This window comes from Mytilus californianus, unplaced genomic scaffold (genome assembly GCF_021869535.1).
Source record: "Mytilus californianus isolate M0D057914Y unplaced genomic scaffold, xbMytCali1.0.p SCAF_3, whole genome shotgun sequence".
NCBI lineage: Eukaryota > Metazoa > Mollusca > Bivalvia > Mytilida > Mytilidae > Mytilus > Mytilus californianus.
In genome coordinates, this window is record NW_026262679.1 from 131,760,240 (window position 1) to 131,777,555 (window position 17,316).

Consider the following 17,316-nt stretch of genomic DNA (forward strand, 5'->3'; position numbering starts at 1 on the left):
GAGTAAATGTGTGCTTCTAACATGCTTCGACAAGCTCCCTGAGCTGGCATAAACAATGAAACAATGGCGACAAACATGCATCTGACGAAAAAAAAATATATTTTTAAAAAATTAACTTCAGAATAAGAAATATGAAGTAGTTAATAAATAAGACACGCAATGTAAACTGACCATTTCGCGGTGTATGACAACAGCCAACTGACTTACTGTTACAAAGTTTCCCCTAATATAAATGGACGATAAGAAATATATAAATAAACTGACCTTCTCACAGTGTATGACAAACCTTTTCTGAATACTTTTATAAATTTTCCTTTTTTATGTGACAATTATCGTGCGGAAGCATAAGTCGTCCCGAAGATGCTGGTTGATCAGCTTTTTCGGGACGACCATTTTGATTGGGACGACCAGCTATTTCGGGACGACAATGTCCTTCCGGACGCTAAAGTTATGATTAAGTGATGCAAAGAAACTGATCTCCTTCGTGCATTTATGTTAGGGTAAACTTTGCAACAGTAAGTTATAAAATGTTTTGATACAACGCAAGAAAGTTTATATTGTATATAAGCCAATTGCCGTCTCGAACGAGTATTTGCATATAAAAGAGGGATCTGTATCAATAAAGTGTGTTGAGGTTTTTCAAACACTGCGAAGATCAGTTTTTGTTGATGATGATGATAGTTTTTAACGACCTTGACTGACTATACAGCCCTCGCATGGTCGGTTCAGTTTTTGTTGCAATACTTGATCACATATTAAGCATCCGGTAGGACATTGTCGTCCCGAAACAGCTGGTCGTCCCGAACGATCAAGATTGTCGTACCGAAACAGCTGGTCGTCCCGATCAAAATTGTCGTCCCGAAAAAGCTGATCGAACCGCATCTTCGGGACGACGACTTATGCTTCCGCACGATAATTGTCATAAGTCGTTCCGAAGATGCGGGTTGATCAGCTTTTTCGGGACGACCATCTTGATCGGGACGACCAGCTATTTCAGGAGGACGACAATGTCCTTCCGGTCGCTAAAGTTATGATAAAGTGATGCAAACAAACTTATCTCCTTACAGTATACGACAAACCTCAACTGACTTTTTGTTACAAGAATTTCCCTTTATATCTGATTTATCATGCGGACGTTACATATATCTCTATTTTATGGTGTAGGTGGCATACATTTCCCTTTATATCTGATTTATCATGCGGACGTTACAGATATCTCTATATTTATGGTGTAGGTGGCATACAAAAAAAAAATTATAAACAATTTAATTGAGCCGACAAAATAAATCTACTGCCTGCTACAATAAATAGCCTATATTTTTTTTTTTTTTTTTTTCAGGTATTTACATTTTATACACAACATTTTATAACAGACATATAAATAGCGACATACTTAGTACTATAAAAATAACATAATAATATACATATAATATTCTTTCTTCATTTTTCAATCGTTTGGAACCAGTATGATATCTAAAAAAGATAAAATGATATAAACACTTCAGCTGGCTGCTATGATAATGTTCTATGTTGCTTGATATAAAACAATTTGTTTTTAAATAAGGCGTTTAACTACTGATGAATTAGAAGATACGAGTACTTATCAGGCAACACACGTTCTAAAGGGCGTATTTTTTTTTTAATTTAACAATTGGTAATGTTACAAATAGGTTTAGGATCCAACATATTACATTTTACATATAATGTCATAAAAACGATCAGTAGTCAAACATAATTGTTTAAAAGGTTTGATATATAAGGAAATAAGAAAAAAACTTTTATTACTAACCTTTAACAGCGTAAAAGTTCTTCGAGACGCGCTACCTCTTCTTTCACATCTCTCTCATCTACCTGAAGCCAGCCGTCCAGCAGTTGGTCGATAGTTTTTGCCATTTCACTCTGGAAAAAAAAGGAAAAAAAACATAACTGATGTTATTTTTTTTCTTCAAAAATAATAGTGAATCATGTGTCATTGTATTGCTATGTTATATACTGATTATATCTTGTATAGAAATTTGGACTGGTAACGAAAAAGGTTATCGTGCGGAATAACAAACCATAAGTAATTTAAGTTGTTATACAATGTTACTTAACTGTTTTAGTTGGTGATGCAGCTGATGCTGAAACTGGTGCTGGCCGAGGTATTGCTGTTGGTGGAGTTCCAGCCTGTATATGAAAAATGGAAATATTAAGTTACTATTTTTAAGACTTCTTTATTAATCAATCAGTGATAACTGTATCCATATTTTAAAATGTAACAGTGTGTGCATGATTTGTTTAAAACTGTGCTTATAATAATGTTACCTGATGGTTTCTGGAGAGATGGAATTGTAGCTCCTTTCTCCGACTGAACACTTGTTGGCACGTGTCGCAGGTGTATGTCTGCTGTGCTTCCTGCCTGAATAACTATAAAACAAGAATAGGAGTTGTGTCAAAATTCGTCCAGATGTTAACTTATCACATAGCATATATTAGATTAGACGGTTGGTTACACTAATCATTTTAGGGCCCTTTATAACTTGCTGTTCTGTGTGAGCTAAAGCTCCTTTGTTGAAGGCCGTACATTGTGAATTGGATGGAGAGTTGTCTAATGGCACTCATACCACATATTGTTATTTCTATATAGACTGAGTATATGTTGGACAATGTCAAAACATTTAAATAAAAGAAGACACTAAGTGTAAAATGTTTGGGTTGAAATTATCCTTGATGAAAAAATTGTAAGAACATAAAACAATAATGTTTTATATATCGAAAATCTGATATTTCCATACCTCTGGATGAAACTTCCTCTTGTGAACCATTAAGGAGTCTGTTCGCTTATACACCTTCCCACACACGTCACAAGGATGCTTGATGAGTAAATGTGTGCTTCTAACATGCTTCGACAAGCTCCCTGAGCTGGCATAAACAATGAAACAATGGCGACAAACATGCATCTGACGAAAAAAAAATATATATTTAAAATATTTACTTCAGAATAAGAAATATGAAGTAGTTAATAAATAAGACACGCAATGTAAACTGACCATTTCGCGGTGTATGACAACAGTCAACTGACTTACTGTTACAAAGTTTCCCCTAATATAAATGGACGATAAGAAATATATAAATAAACTGACCTTCTCACAGTGTATGACAAACCTTTTCTGAATACTTTTATAAATTTTCCTTTTTTATGTGACAATTATCGTGCGGAAGCATAAGTCGTCCCGAAGATGCTGGTTGATCAGCTTTTTCGGTTATAAAATGTTTTGATACAACGCAAGAAAGTTTATATTGTATATAAGCCAATTGCAGTCTCGACCGAGTATTTGCATATAAAAGAGGGATCTGTATCAATAAAGTGTGTTGAGGTTTGTCAAACACTGCGAAGATCAGTTTTTGTTGATGATGATGGGAGTTTTTAACGACCTTGACTGACTATACAGCCCTCGCATGGTCGGTTCAGTTTTTGTTGCAATACTTGATCACATATTAAGCATCCGGTAGGACATTGTCGTCTCGAAACAGCTGGTCGTCCCGAACGATCAAGATTGTCGTACCGAAACAGCTGGTCGTCCCGATCAAAATTGTCGTCCCGAAAAAGCTGATCGAACCGCATCTTCGGGACGACGACTTATGCTTCCGCACGATAATTGTCATAAGTCGTTCCGAAGATGCGGGTTGATCAGCTTTTTCGGGACGACCATCTTGATCGGGACGACCAGCTATTTCAGGAGGACGACAATGTCCTTCCGGTCGCTAAAGTTATGATAAAGTGATGCAAACAAACTTATCTCCTTACCGTATACGACAAACCTCAACTGGCTTTTTGTTACAAGAATTTCCCTTTATATCTGATTTATCATGCGGACGTTACATATATCTCTATTTTATGGTGTAGGTGGCATACATTTCCCTTTATATCTGATTTATCATGCGGACGTTACAGATATCTCTATATTTATGGTGTAGGTGGCATACAAAAAAAAAATTATAAACAATTTAATTGAGCCGACAAAATAAATCTACTGCCTGCTACAATAAATAGCCTATATTTTTTTTTTTTTTTTTTCAGGTATTTACATTTTATACACAACATTTTATAACAGACATATAAATAGCGATATACTTAGTACTATTAAAATAACATAATAATATACATATAATATTCTTTCTTCATTTTTCAATCGTTTGGAACCAGTATGATATCTAAAAAAGATAAAATGATATAAACACTTCAGCTGGCTGCTTTGATAATGTTCTATGTTGCTTGATATAAAACAATTTGTTTTTAATAAGGCGTTTAACTACTGATGAATTAGAAGATACGAGTACTTATCAGGCAACACACGTTCTAAAGGGCGTATTTTTTTTTAATTTAACAATTGGTAATGTAACAAATAGGTTTTAGCATCCAACATATTACATTTTACATATAATGTCATAAAAACGATCAGTAGTCAAACATAATTGTTTAAAAGGTTTGATATATAAGGAAATAAGAAAAAAACTTTTATTACTAACCTTTAACAGCGTAAAAGTTCTTCGAGACGCGCTACCTCTTCTTTCACATCTCTCTCATCTACCTGAAGCCAGCCGTCCAGCAGTTGGTCGATAGTTTTTGCCATTTCACTCTGATAAAAAAGGGAAAAAACATAACTGATGTTATTTTTTTTCTCCAAAAATAATAGTGAATCATGTGTCATTGTATTGCTATGTTATATACTGATTATATCTTGTATAGAAATTTGGACTGGTAACGAAAAAGGTTATCGTGCGGAATAACAAACCATAAGTAATTTAAGTTGTTATACAATGTTACTTAACTGTTTTAGTTGGTGATGCAGCTGATGCTGAAACTGGTGCTGGCCGAGGTATTGCTGTTGGTGGAGTTCCAGCCTGTATATGAAAAATGGAAATATTAAGTTACTATTTTTAAGACTTCTTTATTAATCAATCAGTGATAACTGTATCCATATTTTAAAATGTAACAGTGTGTGCATGATTTGTTTAAAACTGTGCTTATAATAATGTTACCTGATGGTTTCTGGAGAGATGGAATTGTAGCTCCTTTCTCCGACTGAACACTTGTTGGCACGTGTCGCAGGTGTATGTCTGCTGTGCTTCCTGCCTGAATAACTATAAAACAAGAATAGGAGTTGTGTCAAAATTCGTCCAGATGTTAACTTATCACATAGCATATATTAGATTAGACGGTTGGTTACACTAATCATTTTAGGGCCCTTTATAACTTGCTGTTCTGTGTGAGCTAAAGCTCCTTTGTTGAAGGCCGTACATTGTGAATTGGATGGAGAGTTGTCTAATGGCACTCATACCACATATTGTTATTTCTATATAGACTTAGTATATGTTGGACAATGTCAAAACATTTAAATAAAAGAAGACACTAAGTGTAAAATGTTTGGGTTGAAATTATCCTTGATGAAAAAATTGTAAGAACATAAAACAATAATGTTTTATATATCGAAAATCTGATATTTCCATACCTCTGGATGAAACTTCCTCTTGTGAACCATTAAGGAGTCTGTTCGCTTATACACCTTCCCACACACGTCACAAGGATGCTTGATGAGTAAATGTGTGCTTCTAACATGCTTCGACAAGCTCCCTGAGCTGGCATAAACAATGAAACAATGGCGACAAACATGCATCTGACGAAAAAAAAATATATTTTTAAAAAATTAACTTCAGAATAAGAAATATGAAGTAGTTAATAAATAAGACACGCAATGTAAACTGACCATTTCGCGGTGTATGACAACAGCCAACTGACTTACTGTTACAAAGTTTCCCCTAATATAAATGGACGATAAGAAATATATAAATAAACTGACCTTCTCACAGTGTATGACAAACCTTTTCTGAATACTTTTATAAATTTTCCTTTTTTATGTGACAATTATCGTGCGGAAGCATAAGTCGTCCCGAAGATGCTGGTTGATCAGCTTTTTCGGGACGACCATTTTGATTGGGACGACCAGCTATTTCGGGACGACAATGTCCTTCCGGACGCTAAAGTTATGATTAAGTGATGCAAAGAAACTGATCTCCTTCGTGCATTTATGTTAGGGTAAACTTTGCAACAGTAAGTTATAAAATGTTTTGATACAACGCAAGAAAGTTTATATTGTATATAAGCCAATTGCCGTCTCGAACGAGTATTTGCATATAAAAGAGGGATCTGTATCAATAAAGTGTGTTGAGGTTTTTCAAACACTGCGAAGATCAGTTTTTGTTGATGATGATGATAGTTTTTAACGACCTTGACTGACTATACAGCCCTCGCATGGTCGGTTCAGTTTTTGTTGCAATACTTGATCACATATTAAGCATCCGGTAGGACATTGTCGTCCCGAAACAGCTGGTCGTCCCGAACGATCAAGATTGTCGTACCGAAACAGCTGGTCGTCCCGATCAAAATTGTCGTCCCGAAAAAGCTGATCGAACCGCATCTTCGGGACGACGACTTATGCTTCCGCACGATAATTGTCATAAGTCGTTCCGAAGATGCGGGTTGATCAGCTTTTTCGGGACGACCATCTTGATCGGGACGACCAGCTATTTCAGGAGGACGACAATGTCCTTCCGGTCGCTAAAGTTATGATAAAGTGATGCAAACAAACTTATCTCCTTACAGTATACGACAAACCTCAACTGACTTTTTGTTACAAGAATTTCTCTTTATATCTGATTTATCATGCGGACGTTACATATATCTCTATTTTATGGTGTAGGTGGCATACATTTCCCTTTATATCTGATTTATCATGCGGACGTTACAGATATCTCTATATTTATGGTGTAGGTGGCATACAAAAAAAAAATATAAACAATTTAATTGAGCCGACAAAATAAATCTACTGCCTGCTACAATAAATAGCCTATATTTTTTTTTTTTTTTTCAGGTATTTACATTTTATACACAACATTTTATAACAGACATATAAATAGCGACATACTTAGTACTATAAAAATAACATAATAATATACATATAATATTCTTTCTTCATTTTTCAATCGTTTGGAACCAGTATGATATCTAAAAAAGATAAAATGATATAAACACTTCAGCTGGCTGCTATGATAATGTTCTATGTTGCTTGATATAAAACAATTTGTTTTTAAATAAGGCGTTTAACTACTGATGAATAAGAAGATACGAGTACTTATCAGGCAACACACGTTCTAAAGGGCGTATTTTTTTTTTAATTTAACAATTGGTAATGTAACAAATAGGTTTTAGCATCCAACATATTACATTTTACATATAATGTCATAAAAACGATCAGTAGTCAAACATAATTGTTTAAAAGGTTTGATATATAAGGAAATAAGAAAAAAACTTTTATTACTAACCTTTAACAGCGTAAAAGTTCTTCGAGACGCGCTACCTCTTCTTTCACATCTCTCTCATCTACCTGAAGCCAGCCGTCCAGCAGTTGGTCGATAGTTTTTGCCATTTCACTCTGGAAAAAAAAGGAAAAAACATAACTGATGTTATTTTTTTTCTTCAAAAATAATAGTGAATCATGTGTCATTGTATTGCTATGTTATATACTGATTATATCTTGCATAGAAATTTGGACTGGTAACGAAAAAGGTTATCGTGCGGAATAACAAACCATAAGTAATTTAAGTTGTTATACAATGTTACTTAACTGTTTTAGTTGGTGATGCAGCTGATGCTGAAACTGGTGCTGGCCGAGGTATTGCTGTTGGTGGAGTTCCAGCCTGTATATGAAAAATGGAAATATTAAGTTACTATTTTTAAGACTTCTTTATTAATCAATCAGTGATAACTGTATCCATATTTTAAAATGTAACAGTGTGTGCATGATTTGTTTAAAACTGTGCTTATAATAATGTTACCTGATGGTTTCTGGAGAGATGGAATTGTAGCTCCTTTCTCCGACTGAACACTTGTTGGCACGTGTCGCAGGTGTATGTCTGCTGTGCTTCCTGCCTGAATAACTATAAAACAAGAATAGGAGTTGTGTCAAAATTCGTCCAGATGTTAACTTATCACATAGCATATATTAGATTAGACGGTTGGTTACACTAATCATTTTAGGGCCCTTTATAACTTGCTGTTCTGTGTGAGCTAAAGCTCCTTTGTTGAAGGCCGTACATTGTGAATTGGATGGAGAGTTGTCTAATGGCACTCATACCACATATTGTTATTTCTATATAGACTGAGTATATGTTGGACAATGTCAAAACATTTAAATAAAAGAAGACACTAAGTGTAAAATGTTTGGGTTGAAATTATCCTTGATGAAAAAATTGTAAGAACATAAAACAATAATGTTTTATATATCGAAAATCTGATATTTCCATACCTCTGGATGAAACTTCCTCTTGTGAACCATTAAGGAGTCTGTTCGCTTATACACCTTCCCACACACGTCACAAGGATGCTTGATGAGTAAATGTGTGCTTCTAACATGCTTCGACAAGCTCCCTGAGCTGGCATAAACAATGAAACAATGGCGACAAACATGCATCTGACGAAAAAAAAATATATATTTAAAATATTTACTTCAGAATAAGAAATATGAAGTAGTTAATAAATAAGACACGCAATGTAAACTGACCATTTCGCGGTGTATGACAAAAGTCAACTGACTTACTGTTACAAAGTTTCCCCTAATATAAATGGACGATAAGAAATATATAAATAAACTGACCTTCTCACAGTGTATGACAAACCTTTTCTGAATACTTTTATAAATTTTCCTTTTTTATGTGACAATTATCGTGCGGAAGCATAAGTCGTCCCGAAGATGCTGGTTGATCAGCTTTTTCGGGACGACCATTTTGATTGGGACGACCAGCTATTTCGGGACGACAATGTCCTTCCGGACGCTAAAGTTATGATTAAGTGATGCAAAGAAACTGATCTCCTTCGTGCATTTATGTTAGGGTAAACTTTGCAACAGTAAGTTATAAAATGTTTTCATACAACGCAAGAAAGTTTATATTGTATATAAGCCAATTGCCGTCTCGAACGAGTATTTGCATATAAATGAGGGATCTGTATCAATAAAGTGTGTTGAGGTTTGTCAAACACTGCGAAGATCAGTTTTTGTTGATGATGATGGGAGTTTTTAACGACCTTGACTGACTATACAGCCCTCGCATGGTCAGTTCAGTTTTTGTTGCAATACTTGATCACATATTAAGCATCCCGTAGGACATTGTCGTCCCGAAACAGCTGGTCGTCCCGAACGATCAAGATTGTCGTACCGAAACAGCTGGTCGTCCCGATCAAAATTGTCGTCCCGAAAAAGCTGATCGAACCGCATCTTCGGGACGACGACTTATGCTTCCGCACGATAATTGTCATAAGTCGTTTCGAAGATGCGGGTTGATCAGCTTTTTCGGGACGACCATCTTGATCGGGACGACCAGCTATTTCAGGAGGACGACAATGTCCTTCCGGTCGCTAAAGTTATGATAAAGTGATGCAAACAAACTTATCTCCTTACAGTATACGACAAACCTCAACTGACTTTTTGTTACAAGAATTTCCCTTTATATCTGATTTATCATGCGGACGTTACATATATCTCTATTTTATGGTGTAGGTGGCATACATTTCCCTTTATATCTGATTTATCATGCGGACGTTACAGATATCTCTATATTTATGGTGTAGGTGGCATACAAAAAAAAATTATAAACAATTTAATTGAGCCGACAAAATAAATCTACTGCCTGCTACAATAAATAGCCTATATTTTTTTTTTTTTTTTTTTCAGGTATTTACATTTTATACACAACATTTTATAACAGACATATAAATAGCGATATACTTAGTACTATTAAAATAACATAATAATATACATATAATATTCTTTCTTCATTTTTCAATCGTTTGGAACCAGTATGATATCTAAAAAAGATAAAATGATATAAACACTTCAGCTGGCTGCTATGATAATGTTCTATGTTGCTTGATATAAAACAATTTGTTTTTAAATAAGGCGTTTAACTACTGATGAATTAGAAGATACGAGTACTTATCAGGCAACACACGTTCTAAAGGGCGTATTTTTTTTTTAATTTAACAATTGGTAATGTAACAAATAGGTTTTAGCATCCAACATATTACATTTTACATATAATGTCATAAAAACGATCAGTAGTCAAACATAATTGTTTAAAAGGTTTGATATATAAGGAAATAAGAAAAAAACTTTTATTACTAACCTTTAACAGCGTAAAAGTTCTTCGAGACGCGCTACCTCTTCTTTCACATCTCTCTCATCTACCTGAAGCCAGCCGTCCAGCATTTGGTCGATAGTTTTTGCCATTTCACTCTGGAAAAAAAAGGAAAAAACATAACTGATGTTATTTTTTTTCTCCAAAAATAATAGTGAATCATTTGTCATTGTATTGCTATGTTATATACTGATTATATCTTGTATAGAAATTTGGACTGGTAACGAAAAAGGTTATCGTGCGGAATAACAAACCATAAGTAATTTAAGTTGTTATACAATGTTACTTAACTGTTTTAGTTGGTGATGCAGCTGATGCTGAAACTGGTGCAAGCCAATTGCCGTCTCGAACGATTATTTGCATATAAAAGAGGGATCTGTATTAATAAAGTATGTTGAGGTTTGTCATACACTGTGCGAAGATCAGTTTTTGTTGCATTACTCAATCACAAATTTAGCATCCGGGAGGACATTGTCGTCCCGATCAAGATGGTCGTCCCGAAAAAGGTCATCGATCCGCATCTTCGGGACGATGACTTATGCTTCCGCACAAAAATTGTCACATAAAAAGGAAAATTTATAAAAGTATTCAGTATAGGTTTGTGATACACTGTGAGAAGGTCAGTTTTAATATTTCTTTTCTTCAATTTATATTAAGGGACACTTTTAAACAGTAAGTCAATTAAATGTTGTCATCCACAATGAGACAGACAGTTTACATTGCGTGTCTTATGTATAAACTACATCATATTTTTTATTGTACAGAAGCCAATTGACGTCTCGAACGATTTTTTGTATACACAAATTCGTTCATTTAAGTTAGGGTAAACTTTGTAACAGTATTTCAGTAAAATGTTTTCACACACCGCACGAAAGACATTTTACATTTCGCGTCTTATTTATTAACTACTTCATATTTTTTTTTTGTACATAAGCCAATTGACGTCTTGAACGATTATTTAAAAAAAAAATCGTCCGTTTATGTAAGGGTAAACTTTGAAACAGTAAGTCAGTAAAATGTTTTCATACACCGCGAGAAAAAGATAGATTACATTCCGCGTCTTATCTATTTATTCTATTAATTCTAAATTTCAGGTGTCACTAAGAAGAGCTATCCTTTCCAAACAATCATCAGAACTTGTTTCAACTCTCATAGTGCTAACAACTACAATCATGAAAGCTAAAGTACAAATGAGAAACCCCAACAAGAGGTCTAACCTGGTTGAGAGGGAACGTCGATTCAAGAGAGCCTGTGAACAGATTGTTCAATTGAACTACTCTTTAGATGCACTTCAAAACAGGTACAACAAAGCCAAGACTGACAACAAGTCTTTCGAATACTCGCTATGTCTACGTATAGCAGTTGTTGAAGGATTGCGCAACATGTTCTACGACTACGCTCACCAGAAAGCAGAGTCCGTAGCCGAACTGAGGCAAGAACTGTTCGGTGAAGTTTAGCACATTATTTCAGAAGATCCTTTAGAATACATTGAGATGTCTGATTAAAGACGGTAAAAAAAAAGAGAAAACAAAAACGTGTTACTTTGTGTAGTTTTTATCTTAGCAATAATTTCATGTTTATTTTTCATTAATTTTTCAAATGAAATACATGTTTGGTTGAAATAAAATTATGCAATACACGAACTACATTGATTCAATTGTAAGATGATTTAATCAACTTCATGATTGGATTACAATAAATCATGATTAATAAACAAAGATGTTTGACAATACACACAATTGACTCGTGCCTTAAATAAAAGCTCAAATTAATTACTCTGTGATGTCATTATCCTGACGTTTCTCAATTTCTCAGACTTCGCTTAACACTTCTGTTGACCAAGTTCTGGAAACGCCCACCAAGTTGCCCACATGGTCAGGTCCGGAATAGTACGGTAGAGGGGAACTGACCTAGTTGAAAACAATATGTTCTTATGTAAAGGAAAATGGCCATTGTTATATTATAGTTCGTTTCTGTGTGTGTTACATTTTAATGTTGTGTCGTAGTACTCTTATATTTGATGTGTTTTCCTCAGTTTTAGTTTGTAACCCGGATTTGTTTTTTTCTCAATCGATTGATGAATTTCGAACAGCGGTATACTACTGTTGCCTTTATTTAGGTTTGTCGTATACTATGCGGAGATCAGTTTGTGTGCATCACTTAATAATAAATTTACCGTCCGGATGGACATTGTCGTCCCGATCAAGATGGTCGTCCCGAAAAAGCTGATCGACCCACATTCTCGGGACGATAATTGTCAAATCGGTTAGGATTCAAAGTATTCAGAATAGGTGTATCAGACACTGTGAGAAGGTAACTCCAAAAGGAAAACCAAGACTATGGTGAAGACTGCATGTCTTTATCTTTTGTAGTTTAGGAGTTGAAGTTAATGTCGGGAGTTAGGCTTTACTCTCGCGATAACGTTTCTTCAGTGAGGTCGGAAAGTGCGGCCGTACACCTCAGTGTTACCAATAAAATGCCGTCCTCTAGGTCGCATTTTCCGCTATTAAGAACAGTTAACACGAATCAATTCTTTTGTTTGAAAGTTTGAACATTAAAGTCAAAGGCACTTTTCGGAGATATGAGACATAATAAAGACATGAAGCTTTATTTAAAGTCGGTATATGCAATACAAGTACAAACATAAGCTCTGAAGAGCTTTTAAAACCGACAGAACTCTGTACTTAGAATTTGTTTAGAAAATCCCGAATGCGCAATCACAACTAAGAACACACATGCACAGAAGTGACAAAGGGCACTTTAATTGTCAAACCTAGACTTGATACAGGCGTTTCCACGTGTATAATTATAAGTTAATGCTTCAAAGATGCTTTGAATGCCAATTATAGCCTAGAAACGCCCATCAAGTTACATTGTACTGAATCCTAGGTTTGTTATGCAGTTTGGTGTGTTGCTGTCAATTCAAAAATTAGAATTTTTGGGGGGAATATCACGCTTGCGCAATCACAACATTAACCCAAACTCCTAAACTACAAAAGACAAAGACATGCTGTCTTCACCATAGTCTTGGTTTCCTTTTTATGATAGATGTTTTAATTTCAATCCGATAGGAGCACAGAATCATGCTGATATCTTGAAAAGATCAACTTTGATAAGTACCGAAAACCATAACCTGAACCCGACCCTTCAGAAACTATGATTTTTGAGACGTTCGTGAAAATTCTTTATAAGAAACTACAATCAGTTACCCCCAAGACTACATATCCTTATCCGTTCAGAGATAAAGTCAGGCTTTCAAAATACTGATTTTAACGAATTTTGGGTTTGCGCTACCTTCTCACAGTGACTGATACACCTATTCTGTATGCTTTTAATCCTAATCGATGTAATAATTAGCGGCAGGAAGCATAAGTTGTCGTCCCGAGGATGCAGGTCCATCAGCTTTTTCGGGACGAACATCTGTTTCGGGACTACAATGGATTTTAATAGAGCTTTTTTTTTAAAGTTAACTGTTCCAAAAAGATAAAAATAAAAAAAGAAGATGTGGTATGATTGCCAATGAGACAACTCTCCACAATAGACAAAAACGACACAGAAATTAACAACTATAGGTCACCGTACGGCCTTCAACAATGAGTAAAGCCCATACCGCATAGTCAGCTATAAACGACCCCGAAATGACAATGTAAAACAATTCAAACTAGAAAACTTACGGCCTCATTTGTGTACAAAAAATGAACGAAAAACAAATATGTAACACATAAACAAACGACAACCACTGATTTACAGGCGATCTAGAGGATAGTTACTTATTGGTAGGCTTGCTTGTCGAAAAGTACTGCCCCTTTCAGGTCATTTTTTTTTTTTATTTCAATCCGGTCGGAGGACTGGATCATGTTGAGATTTAATAAAGATCGACTTTTAAAAGAGTTAAGCTTAAACCCGACATTAACCCCAACTCCAAAACTACAACAGATAAAGACTTTCGGTCTTCAACATAGGCTTAATCGTCGAAAATGACTACCCCTATTTTTTCATGTCAAGCAAAAAAAAAAAACAACATAGAATCATGTTGAGATTTTGAAAAGTATCAAAAACCATAACCTGACCCCCCACCAAGACCTCCAAAACTCTGTTTTTTGAGAAGTTCGTGAAAAATTTGAATTCAAAAATCCTATCGGTTACCCACCTTCAAGTACCCGTTTCAAATGATAAAGTATGGCTACAAAATAACGATTGATGTTTAGGGTTTGAGTTTGGGTTAGGGTTAAGGTTGAGGTCAGGATAGGGGTCAGGGTAAATAAAGGCAACAGTAGTATACCGCTGTTCGAAACTCATAAATCGATAGAGATAAAAACAAATCCGGGTTAAAAACTAAAACTGAGGGAAACGCATCAAATATAAGAGGAGAACAACGACACAACAGAAACACAACATCAAAATGTAACACACACAGACACGAACTATAATATAACAATGGTCATTTTCCTGACTTGGTACAGGACATTTTAAGAAAAAAATGGTGGGTTGAACCTGGTTTTGTGGCATGCCAAACCTCCCGCTTTTATGACAACGTCAAACACAATACCAAAACGACAACATCACATGACAAATAAATGGGAGAACATATAGGACAAATTAACTAAGAGTCAGGGTTAGGGTCAGTGTTAGGGTTTGAGTTGGGGTTTAGGTTAAGATTAGGGTTGAGGTCAGTGTTTTGGCTAGGGTAAGGAATTCTACGAGGGTTTTAGAGGTACCCTTTGTCACTTCTGCGCATGTCTGACCTTTGTGGTGACTGTGCATGCGTGATATTCCCCACCAAAAAAATTCTAAGTTTAGTATATGAAAATTGCCTCGGACTTCAATGTTCAAACAGGTGTAGAATGGATTCAAATAGAGATATTTTCTTAAAACTAAGTGTTCCGAAAAAACTGAAAAGACGATCTAGAGGATGAAAACTTATTCATGTCACTGAAGTATACGGCCGCACTTTCCGACCTCACTAAAGAAACGTATTTGTGAGAGTGAAGCCTAACCCGGAGATTAACTCGCAAACTACAAAAGAGAAAGACATGCAGTCTATAGACTTGTTCGTCTTAAAATATTGTCCCTGTGGGGTCGATTTTTAGATTTTAATCCAATCGGAGCACAGGTTTATACTAAGTTTTTAAAAGAGACTGAATGTGAAAAGAGTTAAGCTAAACCCCGACATTAATCCCAACTCAGATACTAGAACAGATAAAGACTTGCCGTCTTCACCATAGGCTTAATTAGTTATCAAACGTACCAGGCTTATAATTTAATACGACAGACGCGCGTTTCGTCTACATAAGACTCATCAGTGACGCTCAGATCGAAATAGTTAGAAAGCCAAACAAGTACAAAGTTGAAGAGCATTGATGACCCAAAATTCCAAAAAGTTGTGCCAAATACGGCTAAGGTTATCTTAATCGTCATAAAGTACTACCACTAATGGGCCCGATTTTTTAATGTCAAGCCGCTCGAAGCAAAAGATCATGTTGAGATTTTGAAAAGATCGACTTTAAAAAGTAAAACTTAAAGATGTTTGACAATACATTCAATTGACTCGTGCCTTAACTAGAAACTCAAATTAATTACTCTGTGATGTCATTACCATGGCGTTTCTCAATTTCTCAGACTTCGCTTAACACTTTTGAAGACCAAGTTCTGGAAACTACGACCAAGTTAGGGTTATTTTTTTAACTCAAAACATAAGAATATGTAACTAATGTCATTATTTTCTTTTTTTCTCATTATTCACTGGTTGCTGTGTTTAATTCTAGGCCATAGAGTATGTACATGATAGTTTGTTCAATGATCTGCTGTGTAATACAGGACGGGATCCAAAGTGAGTTTATTGATAGAATAATTAAATTTTAAATAGATATTTCTAAGACTTGATATACTGATACTATTATGTAGTTGTAACACAACAATCTAAATATTAACGCTCTGGTGGCTCTTCGTCCTAATTCCATGCGTATCATTATGTTTTTGATCATTTTTTAATATTTTTCCCGAACATACTTAAAACAAGTTGTGGATGACTGTGTTCAGACAAAATCAGTGAAATGAAAGTAATAACTATTAAGTCTTCAAATTTACATACCGTTTAGGATTGTCCATTTCGTGAAAGAACACAATAAGATAATTAAGATACTGTTTTAATACATTACGTAATCATGTATTTATCGTCCGGAGGGAAATTGTCGTCCCGAAAAAACTGGTCGACCCGCATCTTCGGGACGACATGTGCTTACGCAAGATAATGGTCACATGAAAAAGGAAAATGTATAAAAGTATTCAGAATAGGTTTGTCATACACTGTGAGAAGGTCACTTAATTTGTATATGTTTATCGTCCATTTATATGATGGGAGACTTGTTGAATGTTGTCATACACCGGAAAAAGGACAGTTTACATTGCGTGTCTTATTTATCAAATACCTCTTTTCAGACACAATCAGGAAAAGAACTATTTAGTCTTCAAAATTACATACCATTTAGGATTGTACATTTCGTGATAGAACACAACAAAATAATTAAGATACTGTTTTAAGATCTGTTATTTCATGTTAGCAAACCGATTGGTGGCTTGTATTCGTTATATAGAAAATAAAATGCAAACTATATTATGGGAACTCAGAGCCTATTCAAATCTTAAGATAAGAGTAAAAGCATTATATTTAAAAGCAAACATTTCCTAACTAAAATTGGCAACAGTAGCAAAATATATCATGCTTATTTTCAATTTTGCTTTTTTAGACATCCATACACTAAGCCAGGACATGCCACGATTTTAGGAATGGACAACAAACAATTGAAACAAAGATTTAAAGTGTACAGGTATATACCTAAAGTAATATTTGAAATTCATAATAAATAAACTGACTCATCCTGGGTTTTTTTTTACTGGATGTACCACTATAGTGCTTTTACGTTTGGCGATCCGACATTTGGGATGGCCTACAGGATACTTAGTTAATACTTTAGGGAAATACATACATTAATCTTGTTCTTGAGAACTGCAGACAACACATGAACATTCCTTGTGAGATGCTTTTTATTGCAAACCTATGTCTTTAGATAAGTGACTATGGAAAAA

At 35.0% G+C, this 17,316-nt stretch overlaps 1 protein-coding gene across 1 annotated transcript in view; it reads right to left on the reverse strand.

Annotated features, from left to right (window-relative positions):
* LOC127733776 (uncharacterized) overlaps nt 1–17,316 on the reverse strand; it is a 60,006-nt gene that overhangs the window by 19,699 nt on the left and 22,991 nt on the right. The window contains exons 4-6 of the mRNA XM_052243090.1: nt 7,876–7,977; nt 5,023–5,124; nt 2,305–2,406 (exon numbers count right to left, since the gene is read on the reverse strand). Of these exons, the coding sequence (XP_052099050.1) occupies nt 2,305–2,406; nt 5,023–5,124; nt 7,876–7,977 (306 nt within the window). The remainder of the gene's footprint in view (nt 1–2,304; nt 2,407–5,022; nt 5,125–7,875; nt 7,978–17,316) is intronic.